The sequence below is a fragment of the Panicum virgatum genome, chromosome 9K (assembly GCF_016808335.1).
Source record: "Panicum virgatum strain AP13 chromosome 9K, P.virgatum_v5, whole genome shotgun sequence".
NCBI lineage: Eukaryota > Viridiplantae > Streptophyta > Magnoliopsida > Poales > Poaceae > Panicum > Panicum virgatum.
The window spans coordinates 12,097,046-12,114,810 of record NC_053144.1 but is presented as its reverse complement, the minus strand read 5'-3'; the positions used below and the strand labels follow the sequence as shown (position 1 = coordinate 12,114,810).

The 17,765-nt window shown below is 44.1% G+C and overlaps 1 protein-coding gene across 3 annotated transcripts; it reads left to right on the top strand.

Annotated features, from left to right (window-relative positions):
- The first annotated feature begins 6,626 nt into the window (after nt 1-6,626).
- Nucleotides 6,627-17,633, top strand: LOC120648342 (ankyrin repeat domain-containing protein 17-like). Of its 3 annotated transcripts, none has more exons than XM_039925089.1 (17): nt 6,627-6,730; nt 6,874-6,971; nt 7,461-7,592; nt 8,636-8,779; nt 8,863-8,963; nt 10,830-10,910; nt 11,851-12,018; nt 12,615-12,746; nt 13,268-13,407; nt 14,604-14,714; nt 14,856-14,981; nt 15,253-15,405; nt 16,078-16,173; nt 16,257-16,358; nt 16,818-16,988; nt 17,067-17,146; nt 17,305-17,633. In XM_039925089.1, exons 7-17 carry the CDS (start codon nt 11,865-11,867, stop codon nt 17,381-17,383), a joined length of 1,344 nt encoding a protein of 447 aa, XP_039781023.1. In that variant the 5' UTR covers nt 6,627-6,730; nt 6,874-6,971; nt 7,461-7,592; nt 8,636-8,779; nt 8,863-8,963; nt 10,830-10,910; nt 11,851-11,864; the 3' UTR covers nt 17,384-17,633. The 3 variants fall into 3 exon arrangements, with proteins under 3 accessions (XP_039781023.1, XP_039781022.1, XP_039781021.1); XM_039925088.1 differs by having other exon boundaries at nt 8,850-8,963; XM_039925087.1 differs by lacking the exons at nt 6,627-6,730; nt 6,874-6,971; nt 7,461-7,592; nt 8,636-8,779; nt 8,863-8,963 and adding an exon at nt 10,294-10,716.
- The last annotated feature ends 132 nt before the right edge of the window (nt 17,634-17,765 follow it).

Here is a 17,765-nt window from a genome sequence, read left to right as displayed (position 1 = left end):
CATAATTATTTACTACAAGAGTGTCCAGGAACACGAGCAACATCTGCGGGTAGTTTTGGAAAAGTTGAGAGCGCACAAACTCTATGCTAAATTCAGCAAATGTGAATTTTGGCTAGAGAAAGTGGCTTTTCTTGGTCATATTCTAACCGCAGAAGGAGTAGCAGTCGACCCTGAGAAAGTCGAAGCGGTTTCCAATTGCCAGCAACCAACTAATGTTAGTGAAATCAGAAACTTTCTTGGATTAGCAGGGTACTATCGGAGGTTCATTGAAGGATTCTACAAGATAGCCCGGCCCATGACTGAGCTACTTAAGAAGCAAAAGATGTTTGTTTGGACAGAGTCCTGTGAAAGGAGTTTCCAGGAATTGAAGAAAAGATTAACAACCGCCCCAGTACTAACCCTACCAGATATTCATCGGGACTTTGTCATCTATTGTGATGCATCCCAACAAGGATTAGGGTGTGTACTTATGCAGGACGGAAAGATAGTAGCATATGCCTCCTGACAGCTCAGGCCTCATGAGCAGAATTACCCAACACATGATTTGGAATTTGCAGCCATAGTACATGCCCTTAAGATCTGGAGACATTACTTGATTGGAAATAAGTGTGAGATTTACACCGACCATAAGAGTTTGAAGTATATCTTCACCCAGCCGGATTTGAACTTAAGGCAAAGAAGAAGTTTGGAATTGGTTAAGGATTATAACTTGGAAATCTATTACCACCCCAAAAAAGCTAACGTGGTAGCCGATGCCTTAAGCCGGAAATCTTATGGACCCAAGGATGATCATCTGCGAGAAAAAATGACACGATTGAATGTGCACATTGTCCCTCGAGGCTCCAGCCACACGCTGAACGTCCAACCCACACTAGAGGACAGAATCAGAAAGGCCCAAGGTTCGGATAAGGATTTAATGAAGATCCGCAAACATACTGGAGAAAACAAAGCACCGGATTTCCGAGTAGATGATAAGGGAACCTTGTGGTATAAGGATAAAATTTGTGTACCCAAAGAAGGGGACTTCCGGCAAATAATCATGGACGAGGCTCATAATTCGGCATAGTCCATCCACCCAGGGTCCACCAAAATGTATTTGGATTTAAAACAAAAGTATTGGTGGAATGGAATGAAGTCAGACATTGCCTAGTTCGTTGCCCATTGCGACACATGTCAAAGGATCAAGGCTGAGCATCAGAAGCCAGCAGGATTACTACAACCCCTACCTATCCCAGTTTGGAAGTGGAACGAGATAGGAATGGACTTTGTGATAGGATAGCCCAAGACCCAGAAAGGTTATGACTCCATTTGGGTAATAGTGGACCGGCTCACCAAGGTCGCTCACTTCCTACCCGTACGGACCAACTATGGAGGAGAAAAACTAGCTCAGCTCTATGTAGATAACATAGTAAAGCTGCATGGTGTACCTAGTAGAATCGGTTCAGATCGAGGAATCCAATTCACCTCCAAGTTTTGGAAAAGTCTACATAAGGCCATATGGACCAAATTGGATTTTAGTTCGGCCTATCACCCGCAGACTGATGGACAGACTGAAAGGGTAAACCAAATTATGGAGGATATGTTAAGGGCATGTGTCCTTACCTATGGTAAAGATTGGGAACAAAGTTTACCCTATGTAGAATTCTCATACAACAACAGTTACCAGACGAGCCTAGGCATGTCGTCATTTGAAGTTCTCTATGGGAGAAAGTGCAGAACCCCTCTGATGTGGTCAGAAGTGGGAGAGCGTTCATTAGTTGGACCCGCCCTCATAAAGGAAGCAGAGGAAAGAGTAGCAGAAATCCGCGAGAAGTTGAAAGCAGCCCAGTCCAGACAGAAGAGCTACGCGGACAAGAAGAGACGAGAAATAAATTTCAATCCAGGAGATTTCATTTATCTCAAGGTTTCACCCATTCGAGGAACCCGAAGGTTTCAAATATATGGAAAGTTAGCCCCTCGGTACATTGGACCGTACCAAATATTAAAGAAATTCGGAAAAGTGGCCTACCGACTTCAGCTACCAGAAGGAATGTCAGACATACACCCAGTGTTCCATGTCTCACAACTAAGAAGGTATTTGAGGGTACCCGAGGCAGAACACGTGCTAGCAGAGGCAATAGATTTGCAGCCCGACCTACGATACCAGGAGGTACCAGTCAAAATTTTGGACACTGTCACGAAAAGAACAAGGAACTCAGAAGTACGGATTTGTAGAGTGCCATGCAGCAAACACAGTATAGAAGAAGCTACGTGGGAACGCAAAGATGTTCTGAAGAAGGAGTTTTCCCATCTCTTTAGGAACCAGTGAGTCTCGAGGACGAGATTCCTTTTAAGTGGGGTAGGTTTGTAACAAACCAAAAAATCACATTAAAAAATTAGTTGAGTTCAAAAACGATTTTCGAAACTTATTGCAAAATTAATCTCTTGAGCTCAATTCCCTTACCCCTGATCTCCATCGTGTTCCTAATCACCTCCCAATTATTTTTTCTCTCTTAATTTTCCAAGCAGCCAATCATCTTCCACCTCTCCTAATCTCCTTTGCTCCCTCTAACACACACTCCCAGCACGCAAGCAAGCAAACAAATAGCAGTAGCACGACATGCAATTCACCCATGCATGCACGCAAGCAAGCTCATCAGATAGGCAAGCTCCACACACACAAACAGACCAGGCCGCGTGCGAGCACGCCGAGCCAGGCCCCGCCATGCCTCGCCGCGGACCCCGCCGCTGCAGCCTCGCCACCTCGCCGCACGTGCGACACACTGGTCCCATGACGGGACCGCACGCTGCACCCGGCACCACGCCGTGCCGCCCACCACCCAGCCCGTCGCTCGCGACCACGCGCACCACAGTGCGACCCTACGCCCTGCCGCACGCGTCGCATCACCGCAGACCGCCGCGCCACCAGCTCACCGCACCACACACGCGGGATGCCCGCCGCGTCTCTCGGCCCCTGCCCGACCTGTTGCGTCGTCATGTGCCGGCCTCGCCGCTTGCACCGCCGCTCCGCGACGCCGGGCTCCATTAATGGCGCCCGAGATGCTCGCCGGCCGTCGGCCGCCGTGCCCCGCCCCCTCCACCGCCTCCCAGCACCTATAAAAGTCACCCCAGGTTGCTCTCCGCCATCATCCCGAGCTCGCCGAGCCGTCCCGCTCCGCCGCTCATCTTTTTCCTCGCTCCAATTCGTCATTGCTCTGTTTTTCACCGAGAACAGAGCCATCCCATCGATCTCCTCTCCTAGGCCGTCTTGGTTCGATTCCTTCCACGGTGAGCACCCCCACACCTCCCTCCACCTGCCCCAACTCACGCCAGCCCCTCTCCCTGCCCAAGCAGAGCTCCCCACGAGCTCCGGGACGCCGTAGCCACGGCTGCCGCGGCCGCCGTAGCCGACCCTCATTTCCCATGCCCGGAGTCACCAAAGTGGAACCCTCTCACCCTCCTCTTTCTCTCCCCCCATGCCCTCGGATTTGAGAACCGTGGCCGGGAGCGCCATTCCGGCAGAGCTCAGAGAGCTCACGCCCGCTGCCATGGAGGCGCCGAGGAAAGGGACGACGCCTCTGTTCCTTCTTCCCGTAACCCCCCTCCCTCCCGTATTTCCATTTACCAGCCCAGCTCGCATACATACCTTATGAGCCCAGAACACCTCCGGCCCATTAGCTCTTTAATCAGGGAAGCAATGACTCCTCCCGTGCAAAACATTTCATTTTCGGAATTAATAAACATCCCATGCTACAAAGTCAATATCTCACCCATCAAAGCTTCGATTCAGCTGATTCTTTTTCCTAAATTTTTCTAAAATCATATCATATCTATTCCTCCTATTTTTATCTCTTTCCGAGCTCATTTTATTTTATGTTTGTGCTTGTCTGTGTTTGTTTGTCATGTGTGCCGTCATCGCCGTAGCCGTCGGAGTGTCCGAGGAGGAGAACGCCGACGAGTTCGCCGACCAGTACCGCGAGCCCGAACCCGAAGGACAGCACCACGATCAGGACTTCCCGGAAAGCTTTGTGAACGGCAAGTTCAATCTCATCCTTTGATGCATATTTTGTCCCAGTTTTATAAACACAACCTATTGGCCTGTTTTACAAAATTACATATGCTTTTACTGCTAAAACATGGTTGGATAGCCACCCCTTGATTTGTTATAACCATTCCTTGACCACCTAGATTAATATCTAAATATAATTTATTCTATTTGGATGTTAATCGTTGCTAGAATACTTAGTACCTTGTGCTTAAATTACAATACAACGAATATGGTACAACTTATTTTATAAAAGGAAAACGTGTGAGTGTGTGGTAAGGGAAAATGTGGAATTTTTTTTGAAACTAAAAAAAGGATGTACTTAGATGAGATTGATGACATTCTTGTGTGAATTGTCAAAAGGTGTGCTCATACCGGCGTGGTTGAGCAAGGTTGGGAGATATCCATCTTGTCACAGTTAAGGACCGAGTTGATGTGTCACCTTGCCTAACTCAACTATCGTGCAAACCACTCGACCGTTGTGTGTGGCAACGGCTTAGCATAAACCTCACTAGTTAGTCTGATAGTCAACAGAAAAGCTGAGAGCAACGGGTGATTAAGGAGAAGGGATAAGGTCGTGGTGACTTATGCCCCGACTAAACCTCAGTGATAGGTCAATGGCCCCTTGGTGGAGTCCGTGTTGGCTAGTCAGATCTAGCTAAGGTGGGTAATGACTTTGTTGGGATCTGCACCGACACTAAGGTGATCGTGCTGTGGTACCCCACTTGTGGGTAAAGTTGCACACCTCTACAGAGTTTAAACCTATTCGAATAGCAGTGCCCACGGTATTGGGCGAGTTACGGTTTGGTCACACAACTAGCACTTCTTCTGGGATTGGGTTGGGTTGGCGTGTGTGTTTTGGGAAAAGTGTCCGGCAGTTGTGCCGTGAGCTACTGCGGATGAGGAGTCCGGTAGCATTAAAACTTGGATCCTTTGTGTAGGATCAACCCCGCTTATTACTCGGTTAGTAAAAAATCGCTTTGAGAAAACTCTTTTTAAAATTAAATCCTTGCATGTGTAAAATCTAGCTTTACTGCAAATGAACCTCAGCCTTATCCTTGAATTATCCTGTGCATATCTGTGTTATTCCCCCTCCGTGGATGGGGTTGGACTTGTTGAGTAATTTTGTACTCATCCGATATATATTTGTGGTTTTTCTTCAGAAGAAGATCCGGACTTCGCTGTTGAAGACGTTGAGTAGAAGTTGCGTCCGCACCCAACCTTGGCTGTGGTGTTGGCCCCTTGCAAGATGCTTCTGCTAGCGCATTACTCTGATCCCGAGCTGGAAACCGTCTGGGTTGTGCTTTGGTGTATCACCGTAGTTGTTTTACTTCTTATTATCGTTTGTATCGAGTGTCCGCCTCCTCGGATGTTTGTACGGTGACTGAACCATCTGTTGAATAAATGTGTTATCAGCCTTCTGGGACTGATATTTATATCACATTTAGTCTCTGTTTATGTGAGGATGGTTCAGCCAGTCTCAGTAGGAGTTTTATGGACACAGTTACATAGACTGAGAATTAGATAACTGTGCCAGATGAGTTTCATAGTGATGAAAATAAAAATCCTAAACAATTGAAAGTCATCTTCACTTCAAATATCCCACCATACCCCTCACAGCCGGGTTCACTTGTCAGGCCGGTGATTGCAAAAGTTTTGAGGTGTCGATGAAAACACTCATTTCTAAAATGGTTCTGCCTTTTGGGGGCTATTTTTTTCACCAAACTTCTTGCTTACCCGCCCACCTATACCCACAATTATTTCCTTGCTTTGTTCCAAACGTTTCCTTGTTTAATTCCGAGCGTTTCCTTGATTGCTTCGGCCTCCACGTATTTGCTTCTTTCCATATTTGCTTCTTTCACGTACAAGCGACGCTGATTTGTTGCTTTCCATCCAATCGCTGCTGCACCATCATCCATTGCTACTGCAACTAATTGGCCGCCGAGTTTGAGCACCAGGACGACCGGTTTGCCGCTGCTGCTCCACGTAGTCGTCGACGACCAGCGCAAGGCCGAGTCCGGGAGAGCCCGCTGCCGCTGCGCCGTCCTTGTCGGTCCCTTGGTCTCGTCAGGGTGTGCCGGCTCGCCGAACGTCGACGCCCAGCGCCCCGCCTCCTGCTTTGCATCCCCGAACACGCGGCGCCGCCGATGCCGCTGCTCGTCCCCGTACGTCCAATGCGGACCGGACAGGACTGCTTCGCCGCCGAGATCGAGTGCATGCTGCGTCCCGTCCTGGCGGCGTCGGCGTGCTCTCCGTCAGCTCTGCATCGGCACGCGCCTGGGCCAGGAGCGGCGCACGGTGCGAGGGGCGGCGGCGGCGTGCGGGCATGCACCGCGATGCAGCAGAGGCGACGCTCGGCGCGCGGAGCGAGCGGCCGCGGCGTGCGGCTTGGAGCTACAGTGGTGTCGTGCGGGCGTGCGGCGCTAGCAGAGGCAGTGCTGCGGCGGCGTGCAGACGTGCGACTTGGAGCGGCGGCGGCGGCGTGCGGGTGTGCATCGCGAAGCGGAAGAGGGACGCTCAGCACGTGGAGCGAGCGGCCACGGCGTGCGGCGGGGAGCTGCAACGGTGTCGTGCAGCCGTGCGGCACGGAGCTGCGGCGGCGTGCGGGTGTGTGGCGCGAGGGCATGGAATGGCCGTGTACTTTTGCTGATGATACAAACCAATAGAAGTCGAAGAAGCGTGGTAGATCAAATCCTGACCAAATCGGTAATGTGTACCTACTGTTTTAGTTTCTAACATCCAGCAGTTGACATGAAAATGCAGCCGATCCAATACTAATGACATTGGTAATATGTATGTGTGGCTATATGTGACTGGTTTTACTTGTACTTATATTATTTCTGATGCAGGTGAAGAAAATATTGATGCTACTGAACAAGCGTGTCAGAAGAGGCATCAGAAATACACCAATTTAATTGAGGGGGAGAAGGAAAGAAGGCATGCAATGGTGAGATAGAATTATAAACGTCATAAAGATAAAACACAAAAATTAGACTCTGCAGTTGTGTGAAAAATGGATGCAAAGCATGAACGTTGCTCGGGCCCAAAGCCTGCTTCCGTTGTCATATCACATTAAGCAACACTTGCTCAAACTGACAATCATTCTGGAAATAATTTGCCATATGGTAATACTAATTTTTAAGATCTGAATATCTGTAGTAGTTTATTCTTTTGTAAGTATATATTTTATTGAGAATATATATATACCTGTTTGAGTGATACCGGCTTCTGTTCAAGATGAAAACATGACGTCCCGCATCAATTTTAGTGATATAAATGATATTGCTATTGCCTCTGAGGATGGTGACCCGTGGCTCCGTAGAAATGGTAATTTCATGAGGAAAAGTACATATGACCATAGTTTGCGGTAATACGTTTTTTATAATCTATTAGTGTAGTTATCCTAATTGCTATATCTTAACTTGTTTTTTTTCAGATGATCGGTCTGGAGAGATACAAGAGAGAAGGCGTGCTAGGGTGAGGGAAAAATATCACTTTAGAAAAGCTCGATCTACATAGTTGAACAGCCCTACTCCTGCAGTGTTTGAAACACAAACATATAGTCAAGGTAGCTGAAATCATTTTTATTTGGAAAAAGTCTATTTTTGACCATCCAACTATTACCCGAGTTCGATTTTGGCCATCAAACTTCAAAACCGGGTATTTTTGACTATCGAACTATCAAAACCATTTATATTTGGCCAGCTGGCCGTTTTGAAGAGTGGTTTTGCTGACGTGGATGACACGTGGTAGTGGGGCCCACATGTCAGCTTCTTTTCTTCTCTTCTCTTTCCTCTTTCTCTCTCTGCTTTCTCTTTCCCCGACATCGGCATCGCAAGCAGGGGGCAGAGGAGTTATGGCGGCGCTCACTGAGGAGGCAACACAAAGGGCAGGAACGTGGGCCCCAAGATGGCGAGCAGTGGCGAAGTCAAGCGGTGCACAGTGCGCCGGGGAGGCAGAAGGAGAGGCCCGAGGCAGAGCAGCCCGACGATGACGGCGCAGCTCGAGGCGGCGAAGCCCGAGGCAGCGTCGACCGGGTCGGTGGTGAGGAGGGCCTCGCCATCGCCGGCGACCGCAACCGGGGCACGCTTGCGCTACACGGTGCGGAGGTGGGCCGCGCGGAAGGCGGTGTGGTTCCTGGGGTGGCGGCCACGAGGGGAGTGGCAAGAGGGGAGGGACCAGTGTTGCGGGTAGCGGTGGTTGGAGAGGGGAGGTGACGGGGGGAGAAGAGGTTCGCGCGACCGGCGCGGGATGGAGCCGGCCATTGCGGCGGCGGTGGCGGCGGATGAAAGGAGAAGATGAGGAAGGAGATAACGAGAGTAGAGAAAGGGAGAAAAAAGAGAGAAAGAGAAAAGAGAAGAGAGAAAAAGAAGCTGACATGTGGACCCCACTGCCATGTGTCATCCACATTAGCAAAACCACTCTACAAAACAGCTAGATGACCAAATATAAACGGTTTTGATAGTTCGATGGTTAAGAATACCCGGTTTTGGAGTTTGATGGCCAAAATCAAACTCAAGTGATAGTTGGATGGTCAAAAATAGACTTTTTCCTTTTTATTCAAGACTTATAGGTGACACTTGTTGGTGAACTGATATGCATGTGATGTAGTTTGCGTCCATGAAGATGATCCCCTAGAAGAGTGAAAGCGCGTAAGGAAAAGGAAATGGTATGCCAATTTGCCAGACATCATCGAGAAGCAAAAGAAGATTACAAGGAAATATGAATTAAAGAAAAATAAAGTGAATATACAAGGTGAGCAGTTATGTAAGTCATTATATCGGTTATTATGAACTTACATCTGACTTACTCCATTGTTTAACAGATGTGATTACAAGATCGAAACCAGCTAGGTCTATAATCAGTGTCGACGAAAGGAATACTGGTCAATTTTCATCAGGCCTTTGGGAGCCAGATGATCCAAATGCACTATTGGAAGGTAATTTAATCTATTGTGATAGATATATTATATCAATTTAATTGATTGTGCATCATTGGGTTGTTGATATATAATGCTTATACCGTATAATAGAGGAAGACTTGGATTGTTTCTTGCCCAACAAAGGTGCACCTTAAAATTATTTTTTTATTTGCATCAGAATTGTTCCGTTTCTGATCCCGAATTGGATCTATGTATATACTATATATGATATACAAGTTTGTAATTTTCTTTATTAAACTACATTTATTAATGATGGATTGACACCATTCAAAAGTAAAAATATGCTACAATTATAGTTCTTATATCATAAATATTTTGTACACACGTGCGTGTCGCACGTGCACCCTACTAGTGGTGATGAAACTCTCCTCACATTTCATGAAACTCCATCATTCTCTCTCATTATCATGTCAGCAAAAGTGATAGCATTTAATGTCATAAAACCCCCATAAAACTTTCATTGAGACCGGCATAAGACTAAGCTAAGCTAAGACCGGCCACAGAATGCTAGTGAAGCTGCAAAAAATTAGGCCTCACACAGCAAAATCAGACATTGAGTACAAGGGCTACAGCTTGGTGAAAATTGTGGCATCACTACTGCCTTGAAACATGGTCCCATAACAAAGTAAAATTTGGGTCCTTTCCCGTGACATGGAGCTGTACTTTGAAGGTAAAAAAATATTGTTTAACAGGGGCGAAGTCAGACCGGAAGAGTATCGGGGTCTTATGTGTAAAATGATGGGGTTATAATTGATCATTAACAACTAGCTACAGCAATTTAGCAATGTCTTTTGCAAAATTTGTCGGGGTCAGCAGACCCCGATGCCAAGGCACAGCTCTGCCGCTGTTGTTTAATAATCTGGCATTGGTGCACGTAGTTGCCTCGCTTCAACTTTTTTGTCATCACATTTAGGTCTTGTTTAGATGTGTAAATTTTTGAGTGTAAAGTACTGTATTATTTTTATTTGTATTTTATAATTATTATTCTGGCATGGGTTAATTAGACTTAAAAGATTAGTCTCGAAAATTATAAACAAATTGTGTAATTAGTTATTTTATTTATTTATATTTAATACTTTATGTATACGTTGAAACATTCGATATGATGGGAAATCTTATAAAGTTTTGAAATTTTGAAAACAACTAAACAGTGCCCTAGTTGGCTTCACTTGTTTCAGTGGAGCGATGTCTAAATTTTCTCTCAATTATTTTGACATAACTCAAAGCATACATTATGGAGGGCCTAACCCGCGTGTTCGTATCATTTCCACACCAAGATTCCCGCACGATCCCGGAGTCTCCGCCACCATGCAAGCCACGGCCGCTGGTGCCGCGGAGCAATGCCAATACCCACGACCTATCACCGATCTATCTCAACCGTCCACACGGAGACGTGTCGACCTTTCGCGCCTTCTCGATTTTCCCACCCCTTCTCTCTCCAATCTCCTCCCCTGCGCCCTGCCATAAAGGCACGGCCGCGCCCCCTTCAGCTTCCAATCGAAGCTACCCGTCCCATCTCCCATCCGCCGCTTCTACAGTGCTCTGATCGCCATGCCGAGCGGGAGGCGTCGCCGCGGCGCCGGCGGCGGGCGGGGATCGTCCGCGGGCCGCGGAAGCGGAGTTGGCGGCGGGTCTGGACGCGGTGGCGGGGGCGGAGGCGGGGCTGGGCGCGGGGACTACGACCAGCAGCGGCAGGCTGCGGAGGCCATGTGCGACGCCGCCTCCCGCTTAGGGTTCAATTGCACCATCAGTACGTCCGATACGGCTGCTCTGCTCCGATTATATACCTGTTCTCGCTCGCTTTGCATTTTGGGTTTCGCTCTTGTGGTGGTCTCTAATGGTAGCTGCCGCTGCTGCTCGCAGACTATGGACCGGACCTTCTGCTGTCGCCTCAGATTAATTTTCTCGTGGCGTGCGACAGTGGCAACATCCGCCGCATTAAGGGTGAGATTTTCCGATTTGTCTATCTCCGCTTCGGTTCTGGCTTGCTCGTTTTTCGGAGGGGGGTTTTTCGTTAGGGGTTTGACCCTAGTTCTAGTTTGGCCTGTGCGTGGGCGCGTGCGCTTGTGCTTTTCTCCCTCAGTATGAGCAGTGTGTACTAGGGGATCCAATCATCTAGGAATGGTGCCGGTGTTCCGAAATTTTCGATTTCATTGTTCTCGATATGATATGATGTGCGGTTCAATTCCTGTATTTCAAGTATTCCTATGGTTAGAAACGCCAGGTTTCGGCTTCTGTATTTTTGTTTTGATTTGTTCCGTACTTTTAAGTGAGCACAGCGCGAAATAGGTTAGCCTTTGGTTTAAAATGGGTCCTAGCGCGCGCCTGTATGCTTCTATTCTACTTTGAACAATGTACTGGGGGTGGGGGGGTGTGTGGTGGTGTGTTGGTTGTGTGTGGTTTGTTGGTCGCGGGTGTTGGGCTGTTTTTGTTGTGTGTGGGTTGGGGGGGGGGGGGGGGGGGGGGGGGGGGGAATGTAGGAATGCTGCCAGTGAATGTGAATGCATTTTCACTTTTTAGTGTCAAATGTGTCTATTTTTCTCTTTGCAATGAGTCTTTTTCACTGTTTGTGGCATGATTTGCCTTTTCGATTCCTCTATTTGAAGGAGAGGCCTGGGTTAGTTGACTAATTTTATATAAATTTATTTCCTACTTTCAGGAAGGACGAATAAGGAATATATTTCCTGATTTGTAGTTGTCTGTTAGCATATGGTTCCACTCTGTTGTGATCCATATATGTAGGGATTTTAAACTTCTGGGTCACTCTGGGGTTTTGGGTTGAGGCACTGATTTTGTGTTATGCAATAATTTCTTGTCATACCTTAATCAGGATTTTCTAGCAGTTGCATTTACTAATTTCGCTTTTAAAATTTGCCATTTGAAGCACTGGTGGAAAGCATGGATGAGGATGACAGAGAATCACTTGCCTCTGTGCGTATGGAGGGCTTAGGGGCACTGCATGCGGCAGCAATGAAGGGTAAAGTGGAAGTTTGTCGGTACTTGGTGGAGGAGCTGAAGTTTGACGTCAATTCGGTTTCTAGCCCTGAATTGGGTATGTGTCCCCTCTTGTGCTACGATATATGCTTTCATGTTTCTCCTAGTTCAAATCCTGGGCTTATGCTATGTAAGATTTGATGTGTTCTAAATCATTATTGAGTTTCTTTTTTCCTCGTACCTATGTTGTTAGTATCTCAATTTTGCATGAAGTCAGATATTTTACTGTTTGGATTTTTTATGTGTCTATTATATTTATATATCTAATAACCAACCACTCACAATCATATTTTTTCTTCTCGGAAACAGGATTCCCATATACATGAATTGTGAATGTTTTGCGAATGTATATTGTGATTGTAGTATCAAGTATCAACAGTAAAACTTGGTCGCATCTACACAGGCACATCCGAAGTGGTGTTTCTGTGTGATCACCGTAGCTATATTTCATATGCTAAGCATGTGTCATAGAAAGAACTTATGTGAAATGCCCTAGAGCTAAGTGTTTGAATATTATCTGCGAATGTTGAAAGTACAACTGTGTTATGCTGTTATGTGCTGATCAATCTTTAATGTTTACTCATTAGTTGTGGTGGGTAAAGCAGAGATGATAACGATCTTGGTAAATTGTTTGCTTCTTATGCTCTTTGGCAGGTATGACATCATTGATTTCAGCTGTCTCGGAAGGACAAGTTGCTGCTGTCAGGTATCTTCTTGCTAAAGGTGCAGATCCAAATAAGCAAGATCATGAAGGCTATGCTCCTCTGCATGATGCTGCAAAAGGAGGTCTACTTTCTGCACTTACCTTGACTTGCACTCATGTTCTGCATGTTTTCTACTTAATGCACATTAGGTTTTGTGTTTCTCTTTATTGAAGTCCTGTTCAACCTGGGTATGGAGATGATCACTATCTTTTTTTTATACCATTAGATGGTGCTTCAAATGAGCGGAGGGTGTGATACTGCAACTGTGATTGTTGTCCTTGTTAATCTCCTCGAAACATATTCTTTGTTAAGAAAAGAAAAATGTGTATACCTCTATTTGTGCATATTACAATTTCATATCTGTATTATTCTGTTTGCTGCTTAAAATCTGTATGGGTACCCATGTGGTTTGCGCTGACATGAATGGTATATTACAATCCATGACTTGACTGAAATAATATGCTGTCCATGAATCATACATACATGGAGGCTACTCAATATTTGCAGCCCAGTAAAAAATATCTTTCTAAATGAAATAGTATTGTGCTAAACATGCATGTTCCTTGCTGTAATCATGATCCATGCCATTTCATTTATTTGTAGGATTTGATGAAATTGCTCGGTTGTTGCTATCTGGAGGAGCAATAATTGATATATCATCTTCTGAAGGGACACCATTACATGCTGCTGCTGCCTTTGGAAAGATTGGTGTCATGCAGATTTTACTGGAGCATCATGCAGATGTAATAATAAGTTTATTGATTTCTTTACCTGTGCTTTTTGTGACAATAGTTGTAGAAGTAAGGTCTAACTGATAAGAGCAATAGCTTGCCCCTGAGTAAAGTTGCTGAGAGGAACTTGAATATTTTGGTAGAAATGGCTTTGGTTTTGGTGCTTGTAGGATATAGGTTGATTCCAAAGTTTAGGTTGCCGAAGTTTTGTTCCAATTTAAACTTCTTTTAACTTTGACTAAGCTTATATAAAATAATGCGCTAATATCTACCAATATCAAATTAGTTTCATTAAATCCACCATGACATGTGTCTTTATATAGCATCTGTTTGGTATTGTAGATGTTATTTTATTTTTCTATAAACTTGGTGAAGTTAGAGAACGTGATTATAAGCATTTTGGAACAGGAGTAAAACATTAAACCTTTGTTTCGACTTCCTCTGTCATAAAATATAAGTGTATTTAGTTAGACTAAATAAATAGAAGGGTATCAACATCTACCAAATGAAAGTAAGCCCACTAAATATTGTTTTTTCTTTTCTATAAGTTTTTTCAACTGAAGATGGTTCGACTTCGGACAAAACTAGAAATGCATAAGATTCCAGATTTCCAGTACATAATGTTCAATTTGACCTTTGGTTACATAATACTCCATCCATCCATGAACCTCACCTGAGGAAAAAAGGAGAAATCCATAATTGATCCTAGCCTATGCATGTTGAGTAAATATGCTGCACAGTCCTGATCATATTCACAAATTTCCAGTGCCACTCCAGCAATCAATAGTGCACATTTATTTCCTAGCTTAATGTTTCCTTCCTGAAACCCAATGTGGATCAACAGAAAGCCAGCACAGATCCACCAATCATTAGGAAACATTTATTTCCCTTTATTTAAGTTTCCTGGAACATGATGCAGATTAACTGGTTAGTTAATGGGGAACTGTGGAATTTGTCTCTCCTTGGCCTTGCTATACAAACCTTAGGTGCTGATAAAAAATGGACTGGAGTATCATGCAGCGATTGGTTATTCATCTGTTGTAATTTTGGGCTTATGAATTCATAATAAGATTTGTTTATATTTTTCTTTAATTTCAAGTATATACTAAACTTGAGTAGCTCCTGACATGTACATTAGCATACTTGTACTAATATCAAAATTATGGATTAAACATGGGAAATGACTTTTTTCTCTTAAAAAATTGCAGGTGAACAAGGTCTCAGCAAGGGATTGTACACCCCTGGCTGAAACTCTTCTTGCCATTCCGGAAAGAATGAATGAATCAACTCGCTTGAAGTGCATGAAACTCCTTGTCAAGGTCTGGTATCTCACATCGATTTTGTTCATTTGTATGTTTAGTGAAGGGGCTCCCATGTGGAAAGATTTTTCTATTGTCTTGTGTTTCTGTGGACTGCAATGTCCATAACTTTATTTTATATTGTATCATCTGTTCACGCAGGCTGGTGCTGATTTGAATTCTAGACATCCACAAACTCCATTGGTGATAGCAACTTTGAAGGGCTTAACAGAATGTGTTGAATACTTGTTGGAGGCCGGAGCAGATGCTAATATTCCTGCTATTGATGTGAGTTCTTATTCCTGATTGTGATTGGGTGTTATAATCCATGTCACTTGTGAAGAGTTCTTTTCATGATAATGCTACCCTTTCAGTTTATCAAGATTCATGGCATCATTAATGCTGTTTTTTCAACTTTGTATTATTTTGATCTTATTTACATAAATTCCATGCTATTTTTTCCCCTTTTTGTGGAAACTTAAATGTGAGAATCATATCATTTGCATGAAAATCCTTACTAGGGGAAGCTATTTCATTTTGTTCTTTTGTTATATGGCAGGTTGGTAGCAAACCCATTGAACTTGCTGCGGAATCTGGAAGAAGAAAGCTTGTGGAGGTCTTATTTCCTTTCACTTCACCTATTCAGGCTGTGTCAAACTGGAGTGTCGAAGGAATAATTGCTCATGCAAAATCAATTAACTCAAAGGACAAGGTAGCCTCAATTTGAGCTTTTTATTTATTTTAGTATTTATGCGTGATCAGCTTTTGAGCACATGTTTCACGCTCGCTCTTCTAGATGCTCTTCATTTCTAGTTTGGCATCCTACCTGCCAGATCGCAAGTTCGCAACACACCATGCTTTCTCGTATAATGTAAATAAGGCTAACTCGATAACCATGCAGATTCTATGAATGTGTTGCCATGTTTATGTAAATGTTCTTTCTATGAATTTCTTTATGTGCAAGGCAATTTCCAATGAAAGATGGTGAAGAAATTCATTCTGTTCAGGAATGAAAAGTTATTGATAACTAAATTTTATTTGGAAGAACTTGAAGGAGTCTTCTGTCCAAAAAAAGGGTTTAACTTTTCATTCAACGATGCACAAACAGTTAATGGGAGAAAAAATGGAATGCCCGCTTGCATTTCAACCTTACCTCTTTTGTTTTCATTTCATTCTTTTGTCAAAACTTCGAATGAAATGCCAGAGATTGGCTATGGAAATATTTCTTGACATGTGCTAAAATTCTTGCACTTACAAACATGCTTTCTATGCTTTGAGTTTGAATATGTTGCACAAGTCAAATTAAATTTCACATCCTAGTCTTTGTGTAAGTAGGCAACATCAAACTCATACATGGTAATTGCACTACTTTTTTTATCTGTAGGTTGATCAACGTGATAATAAAGATAGCAAGGTCCATCTGAATTTACATGATGAAAAAGCAATCAAGCATGATGCTGTTTCATCTAAACCTCTTGAGGTATGTCCTGTCCATATTTTCCTATTGAATTGTATATAAATTTTATATTGACCTTCCCTGACTCTTTTTGGGTATTGATTTAGGATAAGTCAAGTGACAAGGATAGAAAGGCCCAGCTAAAATTACAAGGTGGAAAAGCAGTCGAGGTCAAGGATTATGCCAGTGCACTCAAGTTTTACAGTGAGGTATGCCGTTGCATGCCCTATTAGAAAGCTCTGCCAGTTTCATTGTGCAAAATCCACCCTCTTGTCACAGTGCTTAGGAATGGCTATCCATGTGGTGATATATTCATATATATGACGAAGTAACACCTCCATGGCTAGTTTCATACGAGGGATGCTTTGGGTTTGAATCCTTGTATTTCAGTTTGTTTCTACATTAAATCGAGTCTTGAAATATTTTTGAGTATCCTTTGATTTCAAGTTCCTGAATTTTGTTTCCACATTAAATTGGGTCTTGTTCTTTTGTTTATCCTTTTATTGTGTCGCTTGTCACAAGCCTTCTGCTTGGTACCCAGATTTCAGTTTGTAGCATAGTGTTGCGTTCTGCTCACAACTAAATGAATTATTGTTTATTCCAATCAGTTATGTTGGTCTGGCCTAGTTCTGGAGCCACATGTTGGGCTTACCTCTTGTTTGATGCAGGCGATCAATCTGGATCCTAAAGATGCTGTCCTGTATTCCAACAGGAGCTTCTGCCATGTAAAACTTGGGGAAGCTTTTGAAGCTTTTCGTGATGCTAATACTTGCATTACACTGCGTCCTGAGTGGACAAAAGGTTACTATCGTAAAGGAGCTGCCCTCATGTTGCTCAAGGTCAGATAAAATTACAAGCTTTGCTAGTGTTATTATGCTTTAAACATCCATGTGGATAATATGCTCATATATCCTTAGGAGTATAAACAAGCTTGTGATGCATTCATGGCTGGAATTAAACTGGATCCTACAAATGAGGACATGGAGAAAGCGTTCTGGTACGTGTCTATTCCCTTCCACTTTGTTTGATATATTGCATTTGTTCTCTTGCAGAATTGCTTTTTTCTATATATATGAAAACATAAGGGTAGGTGGGGCAATCTTCATGGTGCTTGATTCCACCTCGTTCCTCAATACTGCCAGTGACATTTTGCAGGGAGGCAGCAGAGGCAATGAAGAAGGAACATCCAGGCGAGAAGAAACATTCCAGTGACAGTGTCAAATCGTTTGATTAGGGTGTGAGAGTTGTTCTGGGTTCAGTTCTGGACCTCTTGATTTGTATATATTAGCAGCAGTGGTAGGGAGCAAGTTATCAAAGCTTGAGCTGTGACATGGTGGCACTTGTAATGAAACACCAGTCAGATTTTGCTGTGGACATGTTTTCTTTTGCGCAAGCTAATCTGGTATCGTGAACATGCCACTTCCTAGTGATTACCCTGCTGTCTCGGTTTAGTTAATTTCACCATTGGCCTTCTGTTCTATCGATGATGTGGAATCTGTTCTCTCCTTCAGAACACATGGAATTTTTCTAGTATCTAAGATGGATTTCTATTTCTTTGTCTATGGAGTTGTGATGTTTGCAATGCCCCTTTTTTACATGTCCCTGATGTCTGAATT

What these genes read in the sequence shown, in the direction of transcription:
- LOC120648342 (XM_039925087.1), top strand. Translation starts at nt 10,518, where the DNA reads ATGCCGAGCGGGAGGCGTCGCCGCGGCGCCGGCGGCGGGCGGGGATCG. An exon ending in CAATTAACTCAAAGGACAAG is followed by an intron (nt 15,406 to 16,077) that starts GTAGCCTCAATT and finishes TTTTATCTGTAG; the next exon opens with GTTGATCAACGTGATAATAA. An exon ending in CACTCAAGTTTTACAGTGAG is followed by an intron (nt 16,359 to 16,817) that starts GTATGCCGTTGC and finishes TGTTTGATGCAG; the next exon opens with GCGATCAATCTGGATCCTAA.